The sequence below is a fragment of the Rhea pennata genome, chromosome 8 (assembly GCF_028389875.1).
Source record: "Rhea pennata isolate bPtePen1 chromosome 8, bPtePen1.pri, whole genome shotgun sequence".
In the NCBI taxonomy this organism is placed as follows: domain Eukaryota; kingdom Metazoa; phylum Chordata; class Aves; order Rheiformes; family Rheidae; genus Rhea; species Rhea pennata.
This window is the reverse complement of record NC_084670.1, coordinates 30,422,130-30,440,356: the sequence shown is the minus strand read 5'-3', so window position 1 is coordinate 30,440,356 and position 18,227 is coordinate 30,422,130. Positions and strand designations below refer to the sequence as shown.

At 52.5% G+C, this 18,227-nt stretch overlaps 2 protein-coding genes across 6 annotated transcripts in view; one reads left to right on the top strand and one right to left on the bottom strand.

Annotated features, from left to right (window-relative positions):
• ACBD6 (acyl-CoA binding domain containing 6) overlaps positions 1-7,923 on the bottom strand; it is an 87,759-nt gene extending 79,836 nt beyond the window's left edge. For all 4 annotated transcript variants that reach the window (XM_062582013.1, XM_062582015.1, XM_062582016.1 and 1 more), the window contains exons 1-3: positions 7,731-7,923; positions 1,984-2,048; positions 1,259-1,355 (exon numbers count right to left, since the gene is read on the bottom strand). In XM_062582013.1, the coding sequence (XP_062437997.1) occupies positions 1,259-1,355; positions 1,984-2,048; positions 7,731-7,910 (342 nt within the window). In that variant the 5' untranslated portion in view covers positions 7,911-7,923. The remainder of the gene's footprint in view (positions 1-1,258; positions 1,356-1,983; positions 2,049-7,730) is intronic.
• Positions 7,924-15,700: 7,777 nt separating this feature from the next.
• The window catches only part of XPR1 (xenotropic and polytropic retrovirus receptor 1), a 118,496-nt gene continuing 115,969 nt past the window's right edge, over positions 15,701-18,227 (top strand). For both annotated transcript variants that reach the window (XR_009959063.1, XM_062581048.1), the window contains exon 1: positions 15,701-15,899. Coding sequence is in view for 1 of the 2 variants with exons in the window: in XM_062581048.1 (XP_062437032.1) it covers positions 15,831-15,899 (69 nt within the window). In the remaining variant the exon portion in view is untranslated. The remainder of the gene's footprint in view (positions 15,900-18,227) is intronic.

The window sequence follows — 18,227 nt, the reverse complement described above, 5'->3', positions numbered from 1 at the left end:
GTGACAGGAAGAAACAGGCACGTTCATTCTTCGCAATACAGAAATAGAGAAAGGGAGGAGGAGTCGCACCGCAAACCATCCTCCGCCTGCTATATGGCTGCATTAGCAAATAAAGTTTAAAGACTAACAGATTATTCCGCTTCCCTAGACGACAGCTTTGTAAGCTGAGGGTGACATCTGAAAATAAATACTTCTCTGAAGGAAGCAACTGAAAAGAGTACTCAAAACAACTGAAAAGAGTACTCAAAACTACACTTGTCACTACACATGGAAAAGTATCTTTATATGAGCAGAAGCTCTACTCATGAAAGGTTTGGGAAAGCTTTTTTCATCGTTGTTTTTTGAATATTCAAGACATTTCAGCTTTAGCTCCTAGGTACTTTGCTCATTCAGAATCTTGTCTAGATGCTTTTAAAAAACATTGTATTTCTGATAATATTTTCATATTATATGAGCATTTTAATTGGACAAGAATTTACACTGCATGCACCTAGCTTTTGCTAACTGCACTGTACAGCATGTAAAACTACCTTTCCTCAAAGATATTAAACAAAATATTTTGCAATATATCCATTCTACCATCAATTAGAAGAAATATTTTTTCTAAAGAACAATCCTCTTTAAAATTGTATAAAATTCATATATAAACAGGGAGATAATCTTAAACATTCAATATAGTAACAAATCTGTTAGATGAAAGATTAATTAAACTGATAGTACAATCTCCCTATAACAAACACAGGACCTACAAATGCAATTGTTATGTTGCCTACAAATGCAATTGTTATGTTGGAGTACCTAATCATAATCAGATTTGGTAATTTGCTGCATCAAAACAAAAAGGAAAGATTTTCAGAATTGATCATTCAGTTCATGTTACTTTTATGAAGATTACTTTGTATTGATCAACATTTAAGTAGTAGTTGAAAAGAGAAAGATGAGAAAAGGATAAGAAATATCTTTACATGCTAAACACAGCATGAACCGATAAAAGCAAAATAAATTAGATCACTATACCCAAATCAACCTTCTGCATGTACTCACTGTAATATGGATAATTACAAACAAAAAAGTGGTCCTTCAGGCCTCAATTATAATAAAAGGGGAATTTTTAAAAGGAATTTATACTTCAAACCTGCGATAAAAAATATGAAGTTTCCTACACAGCAATTAAAATGTGTGTGAAGCTGAACCCTTGTTAGTTTTACAAAGAGAAAAATAGTGGTTCTTTTTTGAACAGTATTTTCAGGTTTCCTACCTGAGGGTTCCAATTGGGGTCCAGTTTTTTCACTGTGGCAATGTACTCCTGCATAGCTTGATGAGGACTGGAGTCTCCCAGAGCTTTCCAGGCTTCCCTAGGAAAGAGCAAAATACCAGCAAGTCATTCAAAGATAGCACAATGTGTTTCTATACCGGCATCAGTTTGCACATAGTGATCAGATTCATCTACACGCTTTTGGGGGTGTAAAGCCATCTTTTATTCAGTTCGAAGGGGTCGACATCTCAGCCAAGCCATGAATGGCTATCGTCAGCACAATACTCTGCTATACAAAAATCTTTCAGGGGATCTCAATTCAGGCTAGAATGCATTTTGTGTTCACAAAGCCAAGTTGTTCTGCAAAACTGTAGTTATTTTCACAAAATTTTCATTGTACACAGACAGCTCTGGATGGACAAAGTAAACTAAAGAGTCTCATGTTTCACACCTGCATCGGTCAAGAGCAGCAAGTGACTGAGGTTGAAAACCCTGACCTGACTGCCTGTCTCACATCCCAGGTCTGTGTCAAGACGACACCAATGTGCCTCTAACCACATCAGAAGAACTATGTTTCTGTATTAAATAAAAGATTTCAAAACCATTGCAGAGGCAGATTCTCAGAGCTGATATCCTCTAGTCAGGTTTGCAATCCATTAACACAGGAGACAAGACGCAATGAAAAGTTGAGCCAGAAATTGCTATGAATTACAAGGATTTCCTCTTACCATTTCTGCTTTCCCTCAAAATCAAAGAAGCTTGGCTTTGGAGTGTTACAGGTTCCAAATTTGACCTAAAGAAAATAAATTATTTTGTGTTAGAACAAACAAAAGGGAAGGAAATATCCATAAGGAAATACTGGACTCCACTGGTTTCTGGACAATTTTATTCTTGTGCCAGATGAAAGTTTTTTGAGGGAATGGAAAGAACTGACACACCAAACTCCTCCATTTTACCCTCATTTTAGCTGTCACTCACAGTTATTAGCAGCTCTGCATCCTAGTGTTTGCTTTGTGCAATGCAAGGGAAGCAATTTTGATATGCAGCTCATTTCTTTTACATGCGTTACCCTACAGGGATAACCAGCGAGTCATTTCTCACTCAATGTTATGTTTATTACCAGCCAAATGCCTCATCCTCCACCAGTCTCCAGAAAAATTCTGTTGATTACGGTTTCTGCAGAGATGATTATTCATGAAGGATGAAATTCACCTGCTTCTGCACAAAGCTCAAGTAAACAGACATTGCTTAATTATTTTCAAGGTCCTGTGGAAGGCAAGGGAACAAACGCAGAGTTGAGGAATGCCAAACACTTCCTGAACTTGCTCCAAGGCATCTGGCTGCAGAGGAAGCACTAAATGAGAGAGACGAGTCAAGGCCTGAGCAGAAATGCCTGAGATGAAACTGTCTGTCAAAAGCAGGCCACAAATTAAAATGAGGAAAAGGAGGAATAAGAGAGACAGAAAAAAAAAAATACAGAGAAGTGAGGGAACAAGCCCGTATTAATGGATACACATGAACGCAGACGGGAAGGAAACAACACTGAAAGAGAGAGGATGAGATACACGAAGGGAGTGCACACACTGCCTACACGCCACTCCTGGGATTCAATTTTAGCTCAGAAAGGTCAAAACCAAGAAGGTACCCAAACCCACCTGTGCAAAACAGTCCCTATACGGACCTAGTGCCAGTAGGAATCAGATGGGTTTCCACAGAATTGCATACTGGTGTGGCAAATACAAAGCCATTTCTTTCATTTCAGGCTAGCAACTACATCTCTATAATCAGCTCGGCCACAAGGGAGGACCCGGAGGCTTCCCAGGGCCTGCTGCCGCGCGGGCCTCCAAAGCACCACCACGCTGCTACGGTGAGGCTAGAACAAGAACAGCACCACTCTAACAGCGAGATTTTCTTGAAAGTTAGCTCAGGAGCTATAATCTCCCACAAAAAAAAAGCCTCTCTCAAAGGCAGGCTGCCGGCCACCGCACACTCGCACGCCAGCGACCAGCCTGGAGCTGCCGCTCCGGATGGAATCATCCCCTGGAACGCGGTCGTCCCAGCGGGTCTCCCCAGCGCAGAGGACACCCAGCAAGGAGGGGAGGCTTTAACAAACCCGAAGCAGCAAATGCACCTACTTTGTTTCAGAGGCAGGGAAAGGCTGCCGCTCGAACGTCTCGTTAGTGGAGCTAAACCAGACGGCATTCATCAAATCGTTATGATACGTGCTCCCGTGTCCAGGCAGGGTGAAGCGCTTAAATCAATGAACAATGCTTCACCTTAACAAGGTGGGGGATTTTATACTCAGGATGGAATCATTAATCAGGGTTTAAAGAGAGCATGTTCACGTTGAGAGATGTTTATTAATTACACGGTGTTTTTGTTTAAAGTGTTACAGAGGATATGAGTGACTGTAACCGAAATTAATTTTCTGTACAGCTGTCTGTCTACTAGAAAGCAATCCATTCAAATAAGAACATCTTAGCCTTAGAAAACACACTGTTTCATGGAAAAATTGGAGAAAGGACTAGCAATGGTTAAGTCCTATAAATCGCTCATGATTCACATTGTATTATAAATGTTTTCTCCAGCTGTCAGGTATAGAATGGACTGCAACACAGAAATACGGAAATAAAAATGCAAATTCATTATCCATATGGAACAAGTTTGCAATTCTTCAGTCCAACACATGGCCTGCAAAAACTGGCCAACAAATCAGAAAAAAAAATCTCGTATTTTAAAATATTAACTGTTCACTGTCGTGATCAAAACAAGACAGCAGCTTCCCCTCCTCAGATGTGGCATTCAAAGACTGTTCCAGCGGACACCAAAGCCTGACAGCTGAGGGAAGAGATTTTTAGCTAAATATGCCCATGCAAGTTCATGACAAATACTGGGAAAGAAAACATTTTGTGAAGGATTCAGCAGTCCTGCTACTTCAATGGAGGGCCTCAAAAGCTGATTTTCTCCATAGCCAGCAGAAAGACAAGAGCCTATAGTATTATTTCAAGTCAGATTCTCACTCTGCGTCCACAAAATAATTACTGATGGTCTCCAGGGGGCTGACCGGTCACTTGACACTTAGCTCTCCTCATTTGCAGTTCATCAGCTGCGTAAAAAAAAAAAATAAAAAATAAAATAAAATAAAAAAAGAAAGAAAGAAAAAGACAGCTAGAATGCATACTTCCCTAGTTTCGTTTGTCCATGCAAAGTCGCCTGAAGACATTATACAGTCATGAATCACGCAAAGAGACGAGCCAGGCAATTTTGATTGGGAAGTGTCTGCAGGCGTCTCGATTTGTGGCCAAAAGGGAAGCTTAGAAACCTCTGTATGAAGCATCCACCTGGGGGGGACGGAGGCCACAGCATTCAGCAGACTGCTCGGAGAGACTGCCAGTGCTCAGAGGTGCATTAATGCCATCGTATACCGTTTCAGTTGCTGGTCCATGCTGTGAAAAACCTTGAGATTCTCCAGTTTATCCCTTACATGTTATACCTCAGCTGATTTTCCTTCCATGGTGGTGGTGGAGAAAAAGCGTTCTTGGTTAATTTTTCAACTAATATGTTTATACGTGGCGGGGGGGGAGGTTCCAAGCATTTTCACTAGATCAAAAATCTCTCAAAGTGATTCACGTTTGAGGCCTCCCTATGGAATAACAGTACTAAGAACAGATTCACTCATGTTAAGGCACAACAGGACTTAGTTCTGACTACACATGTCACAGACCATGTAAACCAAATTTCTTCAGCATCCAAGAGATACCCTCTGTTCCTGCCAAAAGCTCATTAACCTGCATCACCCCACAGGAAAGCCCTGTATTTTACCAATTATAGGTGGGACGTAAGGAAGAATAAACAAACATCAATTATAGGATGCAAAGCATCCTAACCCTGAAGACCAAGGGGGAACATTTCCCCTCTTAACCTGAGGGAATAAAAATGCTGGTAATATGGGGTCAGCTCCATCACAACACAACAGGAAACTGCAAGCTGAAATTTTCAGTATATTCACTATTTTGAGTACAGATTTGTGGCATAATGTTCTAGAACATTTGAAAGACATGTCATATAAAAATGGGATTATCTAATTCAACCTACACCCACTAGAGACAGCGTAAGCCCCGTTTTGATAACGGCACTGGATTTCCAGTTTCCCTGAACCTCTCATCATTTGCTTAAATGCCAGCACCTCCTTCCAGCACAGGAACTCTGGATTCTCCGCGCTATTTGAAAAGCAAATACTGTACTGGCCTGTCTCACAAGAGTTTTGGACCCTAGTCTTTCACATCCTCAACACGGCAGGGAAGTGCTTCTACCTTCATCTTATCACCAAAGGCTCGAGGTGCAGAAGGGACAAGTGATTTGCCCAAAGCCACATGTGAAGGAGGGGAAGAATCACAAAATCAGTTCCAGTCCCAAGCCCTACCACTAGTCCATTCTTCTCCCGCTGCTGGGGTCAGAGCATCATAAACTCAGTAACATTTTCTGAAAAGCTCACTGGAGACGGCAGTTAAGCAATTCCCTTATTTTCAAGTCTCTCACACGTAAACAAAATCAGAGAGAAAAGTAATAAAATCCTGAAATGGCCTCCACTAAAAGGTAATAAAATTCCAAGAAAATGGTTATATACCCAAATAGTTTGAAATAAATAATACACAGTATTTTAACAGAGCGCTCAGCTGCTACTGTCATCTCTTTTACGATGGTGCTGTATCTTAAATCAAAGTCGTTAGTGACATAAAACACTAGACTGAGGAAAGACAGAGATGCCAAATCAAGGATAGTGGGCATATCTGAGTCAGCACCTTTTTACCCTACTGTCCACTGGAGTAATACATTAGCAGCCCATTATGCATACTGATATGCTGCTATAATTAAATAGAAAAAAGTTGCATTAAGCACCATCACTTTGATTTAAAGCACAGAATGCTGCAAAATTTGAAGTTAGCAGAGCCTAGTCCTGCAGTAGCTGTGCTAACAAACCTCTCTCACCATCACTGCAAGCACTGCCCTCCCAGGTACTGTAAAACATGGACTGCACAGCTCCTAACCCACCCCAAAACCAAGGGGCAGGAAAGCTCTTGCTTCCACACACAGTTTGGCCAGGCACAACAGGGACAGAGAAGGAGAAGAGAGAAGCATGCGGATCCCCTCGCAGCAGTCAGCTGGAAACCTGTTGAAGCCTGTACTCATGTGGAGTAGTGGCTAGCCTTCTCTGGGCTTGCATCAAACAAATCTCTGCTGTGAAATAGCTGCTGATTTCAGTAATTTTAAAACCAAACAACATTAAACACTCTGCTGCTCTTACAGAGCCAGCAACAGGAAATGCTCTGTAGCCTGCTGGCTATCAAACTGATACGCAAGTAATGCCTTCCCTTTTCCAACCAGGGCAGTTCCAAAACATTTGCAAGAAAATGAAGAATAGAGGTTATTTGCATCATGACTCCTGTGGCTACAGGAATGTTCATTCAATAACTATATACAATAAAAAAAAGTTTATAGTACAGAAAAATCCCTTTCTCTTCATCTCATGCACGGTCTTAAAGTTCTTATTAAAGTTTCTCAGATACCTTTCCTCCCTTTTTCTTAAAAGCAAAAACAATCCTAGAGACCTGTTTAAGCAGCAGAAAAATCTGAAGACACAGCATCACATGACCAGCCTGCACTTAATGCAATTAATGGTCTACAAAACACAGTCTGAGAGCCACCAGCTTGGAGAATAATTAAATATTGCTTCAAAAAAAAAAAAAAAAAAAAAAAAAAAAAAAAAAAACACACACAACTTGTAAGTGAGGCAGTATCTGTAGCGCCTCCCAAATTAGAGGAAAATTATGGGGAAGACGCACACACTTAGTTTTCAGTGTGCTTATCCAGCCTGGTGGGACTGGATCACGTTCAGGTTCAAGCCAAGGCAGCCTCTCTTGTCTCTCACACACAACCACATTCGTGCTTTTACCCTTCAGTCTCCAAGCTAGAGCAACACTCCAGACTCTATTACAGTCCTCTGTACCGTGCTGGTGATTTCCTCGGTTGGTGGTTTTGGTCACGCAGGTTCTCCCACGGGAGCAGGAACAAAACGCCGCTGTGGTAAAAAGGCGGGAGAGCAGTTCCGCGCGGTGACAGCGCCGAGGCCGCTCAAGCCGCGGCCATTTCACTCACCCACCGGCAAAACGCCGCCTCGGACCGAAAACAGAAGCGGGGGAGGGGAAAAAAAAAAGGAGAAGAAGGGAAGACCGGGCTGAGCTGGTCATCCGCGGGGGCGTTCCGGAGCCCGCGGAACCGGCGGGCGGCGCGCGGCCGAACCGCGCTCGCTGAGCCAGGCACACCGCGGGCCGCGACCCGGGTCTGTCCCCGCGCCGCGCCGAGCCGCGGCCCGGGAGGTGCCCACGCGCGGCGGCGGCACGCGGGACGCGCTGCGCCCCCCCCCTCCCACGCGGGACCGACGAGCCGCCGGCGCGGGCGGCGGCGCGGCCCTCACCTGCTTGTACCTGGCGTACAGGTAGAGCAGCTGCTCCTTGCTGGCGGCCGGCACCAGCGCCGGCAGCCGCGCGGCCGCCTGCTCGAAGAGCGCGCCCAGCTCGCCGCCCGCCGCCGCCTCCGGCCCCGAGCTCGCCTCGCCGTCGCTCGCCGCCGCCGCGGCCAGCGGGGGCGACGCCATGGCGGCCGCGCCGGTCCGCCCGCCGCGCCGTCCCCCCCTGCGCGCGGCGGCCGCGCCTCGGTACGCGCGCGCGCTGCGCCGGGCGGGAAACGCGCGCCGCGCGCGGAGGTTCCGGGCTCCCCCCTGCCCCCCGCGGCAATAAATGCAGGTTACCCGAATCGCTCGGCGCTCCGCGGGCGGCGCGGGGACCCCCGGGAGGAGCCGCTGCTTCGCCCCGCTGCTTCGCCCCGAGCAGCAGCAGCAGCTTGCAACGCCGCCTTCCCCCGGGCTGCGCCGCTGGAGCCGGACGATGCTCTGTTACGATTAAACATTAGCAGCGGGAGGGTCCCCGGAGGCTCCCGAGGGGCCGCTGGCCCCATGGGGCCGAACAAAGAGGCGGCGGCAGCCCCCTCCGCCTTCCCACAGGCGAGGGGGACGGCGAGGACAGCAGCCCCGGGCAGGCGGCAGCGCGCTGCCCTGGGAACGGCCTCCTGTCCGCTGGCGGTGTGAGGAAGGAGGAAAAAAAAAAGAAAAAATAAATGAAATTTTTATTGTTTTTAATTCCACATAGAAAGCTGGAATTAAAACATCTACCTGCTGCTTCTAACACTTGTGTTATCACTGAGATGAGAAAACAGCCTTTTGATTCCCTGCCAGCTGCTCATCAAACATTCCTTAAATTTTATTTTTAATTCTGTCTTTTTTTTGTTGTTGTTTTGAGGGAGGGGGAGTCGGATCTTTCCCCAGAGCCCTCTGGTCCTGCGAGCACGGCCCCTCGCCCGCCTGAACCCCCCCCCCGGTTCAGGGCCGAGGATGTCTTGTCCGCGGCAGGGCCAGCAGCTCTCGGGAGCTCGGTGCCGCTTGAGGGCAGCCCAAGGCTCCCCGCGGCGGCTCGGGGGGCTCCCTGCGGCGTGTAGGGGGGTGCACCCCTCTGCAAGGAGCAGAGGCGGCGGGGGACTCCCCTCCCCCAGCCGTGGGAACCAGGCGGTGGGGGTCCCGGGGGGGGGGGGGTCCCGGCAAACGCCAGCCCGGTTTATATTTAGCCCAGCACCGACTTGGCGCGGAGAGTTTTCCCCGCGCGCAGCTGTCGAGTCCGTCTGCCTCGGCACCGCACTCCCAGCCGGGAGAGGGGGACGCGGGGCGCCCGGGCCCGAGGACGGACGGGCACCGTGGCTTGTTGCTGCACCTGGGGGGGGGTTGCTGGGTTCGAGTGCCGGCCCCCCAGCCGGGCGAGCGGGCGGGAGGAGGACAGGGAAGCCCAAAGCCCCGCTGCCGCCCGGGGAGCCGCGGGAGGCTGCTCCCATCCCGCCAGCGTTCGGCGAGAGGCGGCAGCCGGGGCAGGATGAAACCCCCTAGGAAGAGCTGGCGAAGCACCCGCGGCGAGCTCGCTGGAGCGCGCGGCCCCCGCACGCTTTCCGTCTCGTCCCCATGGCGAGCGAGGCCCGGGCTGCCTTCGCCGAAGCACTTGCAGCGCGGAGCAGGTTGCTCTCGCCTTCTCCCTCCCCGCTCACCGGGACCTCGCCGAGGGCCCAGTCCTTCCCGCCGCCCCGTGGCGCTGGCAGGCGTGGGAGCGCGCTTGCTACGAGCCGCCCGCGGGGGCGCGGGGAGCTTGGCGTGGTGGGGGGAAAGAGCGAAGGCGGTGGGTGCCAGCCTCCGAAACGCCCCGCTCGCTCCGCACCGTCCCCCTTGCTTATTTGCCGCTTCCCGGCAGCCCGGCAAAGGGCGGGAGGGAGCTCGGAGCGGCGCCGAGCAGCCCTTGGCCCGGCACGCGCGTTGCTTGCGGGCCCGTGTCGTTAGTGAACACGATGTTGATGAACGTCCCCTCCGGGCTGTCGGGCTGCTCTTGCGTCCCAGGGGGCTTTTCCCCACCCGTCTCCGTCCCGGCTGGGTGCCCGCTGCCTTTCCGGACCCGTGCCTGGTTAATGCAGGATGCACGAGGTTAATGCAAGATGCGCATTGACCGCGGCAAATTGCTTGCAGGCACGTAATTTGCACATCCATCGTATCGAGTTTTTCAGGCATCAATAAAGCATCGATTCCCCCCGTCCATAAACTGGGGCGAACGCAAAGCAGCAGCCGTGGAGGAAAAGGAACACAGCCCCCCACCCGACAGCGCAGCCTCGGCCGATGCAAGCGCCAGCGCGGCTGCAACCGCGCAGCAGCCCAGCTGCTCAGAGCGCGCGGCGGGAGCTCTGCAAACGCCGCGGCTGTCGGCGGAGCGGCAGATCTCACCGCTGAGTAAGAGCTTTTCAGTTCAGGTCAATCAAGAGACGTTTGGCATGGTACTTTGTTTTTCACACCTAAGGAGAATTTGCATTTTCATTTGATCTTAGTGTTTTGCTTTGCTAAAAAAAAGAGAAAAAAGCTCGTTTTCTTCTCTTTTGCTTATTCAGCCCATGCTCTTCCCCTTCTTTTTTCACACTTGTGCAAAAAAGTGCGAGAGCGCTGTGTGTTTGGAAACAAAAAACTAGGTGCTGCTTGTTGAAAATAGCAAAATAAGACAGTTACTCCTTTGAGGCCGCAGCCACTGTCCCCGTGCCTGTCCGGCATCTGTGCCCCCGGCTGCTCCCGGAGCATTGCCTATCGGTGACTAATGCCACCAGAGAGGGGACAAAGTCCCGGGAACGCCGCTCCCGGCCCCTTCCCTGCTGCCGCGCGGGACGGCGGCGGCTGGCGCTTTCCTTCCCCCGGCGAGGGGAGATTCAAGCAAGCGACTGTAACTGCGGCTGTCAGCAGCAGCAGCAACCGCACCGCCGCCGTTACGAACGGCTCACGTCCGAGTTTTGCTTGCAGATTTTTGTCACGTGGCGCTACAAGTTCTGCAAGCAGAAGTCTGCACCCAAGAGAAGCGACGGCACCTCGCGGCAGGGAGATTTGTGGCCTGGTCCGGCCGCGGGGCGCAGCGCGCGGTGCCCGGGCCGGCGGGGCGGCGCGCGGCGAGGGGGCACCCGGGCTCCCCGGCGCCCCGCCGAGCCGCGGTCGGCGCCAGCGGGGAGCGTGTCGGCCGGGGGGACTGAGGCGGGCGCAGGCTGCGGAAGGGACCCTTGCAAAATCTGCCGGCGTCCGTCAGCGTAGCCGAGCCAGCGAAAGCCCCGGGTCTTCTCTGCGCGCGTGCGATTTCCAGCCCCGGGAGGAATTTCGCGGGGGGAGCAGAGCCGGGCTGTGTGTCCGGCCAGCCGGCGGGCTGCGCTTGGAGAGCAGAGCTGTTGTTTTCCGTGCAGCTGGATGAAAACAGACGTGAACTCTGCAGTATTAACACGGCAAAGCCCCTTCTGGCTGGGATGAGGCCACGACAGGGCTGGGAAACCCAGCCGCTACGCAGCCTCTCGCTCTCCCCGCTGGTGGGCACAAGGATTTTCGGTACGTCTCGCCGCTTGCTTTAAACGATTCGTTGAAGTCTGATCCCAGCTCCCTGCTCCCACCGAGGCCGGAGCCCTCCAAGGCCGCGGAAGAGCCTCCAGGGAGGAGCAGCCTGCAAAGCGGCTACGCCAAGCAAACCCACGGCGAAGCCCGCGCGCCGCTGCGTCCGCACCGGGGGAATCGGGCCCAGGAAGCGCATTATTATTGCCTGGTAACCATTGCTTCTCTTGGCTTGAAAAAACGGTGGCAGGCAGCTTGCCGGAGCGTATAAACGGCGCAGCAGTTCCCAGCGAATTGGGCTGCGCCGCTGCCGATCTGACTCTGCGCAGCGCCTGTGCCCCGGGGACCGGGAAACCCTCCGGTTTCCGATGTTCATCATCACACCCTCAGCCTCCGCCGGTACCCAGCGGGGAGGGAGCATGCATGAAAAATCAATAGCTCCGGTTGAGGCTGCCGGAGGGTTTGTGCAATTTGCGCTGCTGTCTCCAGGAAAGCTAATACATCGATCGTGTTTCTCAAGAACGGTACTGGTAAAAGCACGTCATGGGAGCGCTAGGAGCTGGCAGCTAACGCCGACAGTGTCTCTCCCGGCCCTGCGGAGTGTGCGCAGCAGGAAGCCCGGGGCTGCCGCTCCATCGATCTCCGCAGGCAGGGCAGTGTCTCCTGCCATGATTTACTAAATCCCTTCATAATTCCACGCCAAGCTCACGACTGACCTGCTTTTATTCCCTTCTTTATTTATTTCCCCTCCTTCCCAAGCTGCCGTGGCAAAACACCCGCTCCTCCCTCACAACGAGGAATAATTGCCTTGGCAGGGCCAGTTCTTCCCGAGGAGGCAGGAAATAGCCATTTGCTGTCGGCCACCCCTCTGCCACCTCTCCAGAGCATTTCTGCCTCGCTCTCTGCGAGCCAGCGCTCCGCGGGAGGCTGCGAGCCGGCGGCTTTGTGCGCGGGGGGCTGGTGGCTTTGCCGTACCGTTCGTCAGGCTGAGGCCGGGGCACGTCGCTGTGACTCCCGCAGGCGAGAAGAGCTCGTGCTCCCATCCACCCAGCCTCCTTTTTTTTCCCTTTTTTTCCTCATTGAGTCGCTCAGGTTTCGATGGAGGGGAGATGAGCTTGCAGCAACAGCTTCTCGGCTACGCCCGATTTCGACCTGCTGGTTTGGAAGGAAGGAGATGTGAGCAATGGCCCGCCCAGGCTCTGCGCCCCGCGCCCCGCTCACAGGACTGGGCAGAATCATGCTTCAAAACGTCTCCTCCTGTGACAAACCAACCCTTTAACTATCCAAGTGTCTTAAAGATTAGATGCCTGGGGAGGAGGTGGGTTGTCTTCTTAAGAAGAAGGGCCTAGGAACAGTCATCTGTGGGTGTTCTGCGTTCTCCCCTGCTTTGCAAAACCTTCCCCTTCCTGATTTAAAAAATGCCATCACAGAAAATTTTCCCTCTGAAAGGCTCTTTCTCTAAAGCCTCTTTGAAGGCTGTTTCTCCCCAGCAATGTAGGATCTTTAAAAGTATAATTATTTTTTTAAACATGCTATTTATAAATTATTCTATATGCTCCCAACAAAGCAAGTGCCAGACTGCGCTGGCAGAAAGCCCACTCCTGACTTTTTCTCGCTCAGTTTAAAAATGCAAATAATGTTTCTTTTTATTCTCTCCTAGCTAAAACAGCATGGGGGAAAATCACAATGCAAACCATTTCTTGGAAGAGAGCGAGCAATCAGAGGAAAGCGGAAGCCTGGGCCGAGCAAAGGCCCTTCGTGCCTTACCGTCACAGCGGCACGACTCAACGCCTCCGGGAAGCGGAGGTGGGAGGCAGAGCTCGGCAGCTCCGAAGCTGCCCTGGTTTACAGCAGAGGCCGTTTGCCCAGCAGCGTGAAGGGAGCCCTAGTCTGCCTTTGACACCCGGCTCTGCGGCAGTCCGCGCTTCTCCCGGGTGCAGAGCGGAGCATCCTGCCCTCTGCGAGGGCCGGCGAGGTCTAGACCCAAAGGTGAACGTGCTCCGGACACGAGGCATCGGGATCTGGGATCTGTGCCCATCCTCGGCCGGGATGTTTCCTGCCATCCAGACCGCAGCTCCAGGCAGAAGACAGCGGAGTCACGAGAGCATGGCCCTTCCTCCTTTATTTCACACTCCTCCTCCCCTCGTACTTCCTTCCCTTAGTCACTAGATGTGCACAGCTGCAAGTTTTGAAACGTTTAGAAGACTAGGAAACCCCCTAGTCCCGTCCCCCAAAACGCTGTTCCTCTGCCCAGCATGTTCCCAGAGCGCAGCCGACGCGGCAGAGAGGTTTGGGCCTATCAGATATTGAAGTAAACTCTTGCTGTAGGACATTGTAAAGGTTTCAGAAGGACTCCAGCCTCTGTTCTACCTCTACTGTTGTCGTCTACGTTAGTATAACAGGAATAAACAACATTTTGTACCTGCTTTATGCTGGAGTAAAAAACAAAATCCAAGGGACAAAGGGAAGGGAAGATCAGTAATTATTTTCAGTTGCTGAATTTGCAGGCTATAATATCACAAGATATTCGAGTACCACGCATCACAAGGTGCAGTACATGCTCATATGATGCATCTAGCAAATACCAAAGAGAATATTTATTTCTGAATCTGCTCTTTTCTCCCCACGTTGCATGCTGTCTCTGGAAGGTCTACTGGATTCAAAGGGTCAGAGCTGCAGAGACCCACCTCTCATGTCGGCTCCCACCGAAGTCATTGCTAGTCACAGAGGGAGCAGATTCAGACTCTAAATGATTTTATCTGGTACAATTTCGCAAAGGTAACACATTAAAAGCTGGTGACCTGTTAAATGTTAGTCAAGCTGTGACATAGTGGTTAGTGCTCTCTTAAGGTCAGCACTGAGGAGGCTGCTGAGTGTGAATTTTCTGGTGAAGGGCACTAAAGCTCTATTCATTAAATGGTTTTCTGCAAACATAATTAAGAGATGGTATCAGTGAGCTCGGCCCTCGCTGCTGCATGTTCCCTTCTTGCTGCTGGGTAAATCTCAGAGCAAACAAGAGCGCTCACAAATCACAGGTCCCAGGGCCGCTGACAACACCCCACTAAATCACTGCAGCAAATGAGCTCTGCGGACTGATGGTCTGAGTTGGCTCACGCTGAAGTCGATGGGAGTTTTGCTCTGCGGAGCCGCGTAACACAGCAAGGAAAAGAGACGAAATGCAAAGAGCCCCGGGGCTTTCAGCCGCAATAGGATCATTTGTGTCTTTAAAGACCCAGTGAGCCCTGAGCAAGGGGAGACGACTGGCAGAGCACCAACGAGGAGCCGCAAGAGCAAGGCCAACACGTTGCAGCCAGCTGCCGTGCGCGCAATGCAACCCGGGGCCAGACGAAACGGCCGGGCAGGAAAGGACGACGCAGCCCCTGCCAACACGCAACCCTCCGGAGACGCCTCTGGCAGCGGGCTCTGGAGCCGCGGAGGGAAGCGTCTTGTCCTTGCAGCTCGGTGAAGGGAACCGCTTTGCCCGGGGAGCTCCGCGCTCGAGCACCGCCGGAGCCCTGGGCGACCGGGCTCGAGCCGCTCTCCGACGCCCGCGGGCAGAGGGAGGCCAGCACCCTTCTCCGCTCTGGCTCTCCCTGCCGCGCTGCCCCCTTCCCACCCCAGCAGGCCAGGGGCTTCCCCAGCGAGGGGAAGCTCTTCCTGCCCACCCGGGGCAGCAGACGAGGCCGTCACGGCTCTCCCGCGCGGTCAAGGCTCCCCGGGCCGTGCGTCGGGGCCACGTCCGCTCCAGTGCGGCCCAGCCAACACCGAACCAGGAGAACAAAGCCAAGTAAGCCGCCCGCTGCGGCCCGCGGCCCCGCGGCGCGTTTGTGCGGCTGGGGCTGCCCTAACCCCGCGTTTTCCTCGGTGGCCGGGAAGGAGGCACAAACTCGCGGCGGGAAGCACTCGCGGGTGACACGGACAGACGGCAGCGGCAAACGGCTGGAAAAGACAGGGCGCTCCGAGCTCTCCGGGCAGGCCGAGGCCGCCGTCGGTGCCCTGCGTGGGGGCGCCGCGGACGCGCCGCGGACGCGGGAGGGGGCGACGGCCCCGGCCCGCCCCGAGGGCGGGGGCGGGGCTGAGGGAGGTGCGGCCCCGCCCCCAGAACACCGGCCCCGCCCCGCCGCCCGCCTCGCCCCGCCCCCTCGGGGGGCGGGGCCTGCCCGTGACGTGCCGCAAGCCCCGCCTGCCCGCCCGGCACTGCGGCGGAGGAGGTGGGCGGCGGCGGCGGTTGCCATGGCGATGACGTCTTGCCGGCGGCCGGTTGGCTGGCCGGCCGGCTGACGGAGGGGAGGTGGGGTGGGGGGGAAGCGGGGCGAGGAAGATGGCGGCGGCGGCGGCGGCAGAGGCGGCGGCGGCGAGCGCGGGCGGGGCCGCAGCGAGGCCGCAGCGGGCGGCGGGGCGGCGCTGAGGAGCCCCGAGGCGGGCTGAGGAGCGGCGGGGCGGGCGGAGGGGGCCCATGTGCGGCTGCGGCGGCGGCCGCCCCCCCTCCCCACTACCGGCGGCGGCCCCTTCGCAGCGAGGTGCCGCTGAGGCGGCTCCGCGGGCGCTGAGCGAGCGCGGCGCCGGCGGCGCGGCGGCAGGATGAAGTTCGCCGAGCACCTCGCCGCGCACATCACCCCCGAGTGGCGGAAGCAGTACATCCAGTACGAGGTAGGGGCCCCGGGGCGGCGAGCGTCGCCGTGTGCCCGCTGCTGGCCGCGGCCGGCGGGGCGCGCGCCCGCGAGGCGCGGCCGTTAGCGACCGTTGGCGGCCGTTGGGGAGCGGCGGGGGCGTTAAGTGAAATCCCGGCGGCTCGGCGCGGCGGCTCGCGCGTTCGCCGGTGTCCTGCAGTTTCCCGCTGATTCCCTCCGTAGGAGGACGTTGTAAAATTGGTCTGTTTATCCATCTGGGCGAAAGCTCTCGCCCTCCCAAAGAGGTTCGACTGCTCGAGGGAAAATCACTGGGTTTTTAATTAATCTGCTTTTCTTTGCCTGTAACCTCTTGACGCGGGAGTAAGGTCAGAAGCTTGGGAGATGGAGGAAAAATAATAAAAAAAGATCTTTTCTGGGAGATTTCTCAAGGAAACCGGTGATCTTGCACCGTGCGTAAGAGGTGGCTCGTGAGAGGAGCTGGGAGTCGCTGCTTCTCCGCTCTCCGCTTTCCGGTCGCGCAGGCTAAAGGCAACGTGAAGCGCGTGGGGTTGCGGCGCGGAGCTGCGCAGCGCGTCCTCGGCCCCGGGCGTCCTGCGCGGACCGCGCCGGGAGCCCCGCGGCGGCCCTCGGCGCGCTGCTGCTCGTCGTGGCTGCGTGGGGGCGGCCGCCTTTCAGCACCACCGCCAGTTCTGTGCGCGGGGAGGCCGCGGCGGGGTGCTGGGGAAGGCGGCTCCGGGCCCGGTTTTGCGCCTCCCGAGGAGGGCGGCCGAGGAGAGCTAGCCGGGTAATGCAGCACCCTCCAGCCCCTCGGGCTCTTCCATTCCTGCCGGCGTCGCCAGTATTCCTGCAGGGCCACAGTCCAGTTTAGCAATGCCGACAGCTTACATTAGTGACTCAAACCAGTGCAGTAGATCCAGCATTGATTGTCTGTTATTTTTTTGAAGGCTAGTGAGGCTTTGCATCTCAATGTTTCATACTTCCAGTGAAGCACTGTAATTAGGGCTTTTTATGAACACAGTTTACACAAAGTTCTACTGAATTAATCATAAATTGTTTACAGAATACAGCTTTTAGGTTTTCATTATATCAGCTTTCTAGAGGTCACACCGATTGCTTAATATGAAATTTGTTGTAGTGGTGGTTGTTTTAACAGTTAGAACTAGGGGAAACTCGTGGTGTTTGTTATTTGTAGTCAAGCCATTTTTTTCTTTTGGGGTTAGCAGTGGCAGAGATTGCTTCCAGTGATGTCAGTCTCTTCCACAGGTGATAGTTAAAGGTGGACAACTAAAAACTGATTATAGGATATGCATGATCAGCAATACTTCTTGTCTGACTGAGCCACTCAAAAACCATATAACATCTGTTTACACTTGAAGGCATGGGTCCTCTTTTTAGGACCAGAACAGTAATTTATTTCTAATGTCCTTATTAAACAATGCTTGCTTTTGTAAGGAAAATCGTATTTATTGTATTAATCACTTTGTTAGTAACTTGAAAAAGAAATTTTACATCTGCCCTTTTGACTAGTCCTTTGTTTCCTTTTCTGCTACCTGACTGCAAATGAATGGATGTTCAGATAAAAATAGCAGTCAGATTTGATTTCAGAACAAAATTGTGAGTTCCTTAAGTAATTCAGAGAATTAGATGACCAAATAATGCTTCAGTATTTGTGAAGGAGGAAATCCATTGTCCTAATAACAAAGTACCAGACTATTTCTGCATTATGTCTCTGATAACTATCTGTAGAAGATTTCTCAGACTTGTTTTCTGTTCTTGGAAATAGAAACACTTTTCAAAATGAAAATTTGGAAGTGGGTTTGTGGGGAATGGAAAAGGTAATAGATGGTAGAAGTGCAGAAGATTTAGCTCCATGTGTTTTAGTTTCTGACCTACAGTACTGACCAGAGCTATAGAGGAAAGGTGGAGGAGACCCAGTGAAGTATGACATCTCTGACTAATGCGTGAAGAACTCTGCTACTGTTCTCGTTACAGGAGGTTAACATGCCTCTTAGTTTTCAGATGTTTTAACTAGAGCAGTATTATTGTGTGTCATTTCCTCTCCAAACTAAAATAAAAATAAGTTTTCAGTAGGATCTTTCTTGTTGCTCTTTCTGGATATAATTTAAAAATGATTTCCTCCTTGGAAACATAGCTGAGCTTAAAGAGAATTAAAATAAAACATCACCCTCCTTTTTAGTAGTAAGTCTCAAGACTCCTTCTGTTACCCTTGTCGTAGCAGGCTGAATGCGAGTCAACCGCCTGCTCATGCATATTCCAGTAACAGAATAGTCTGGCATTTATTATTCAGTAACTGGTGATCGGGTGGGTGTGGAGCATAAGAGGGTGG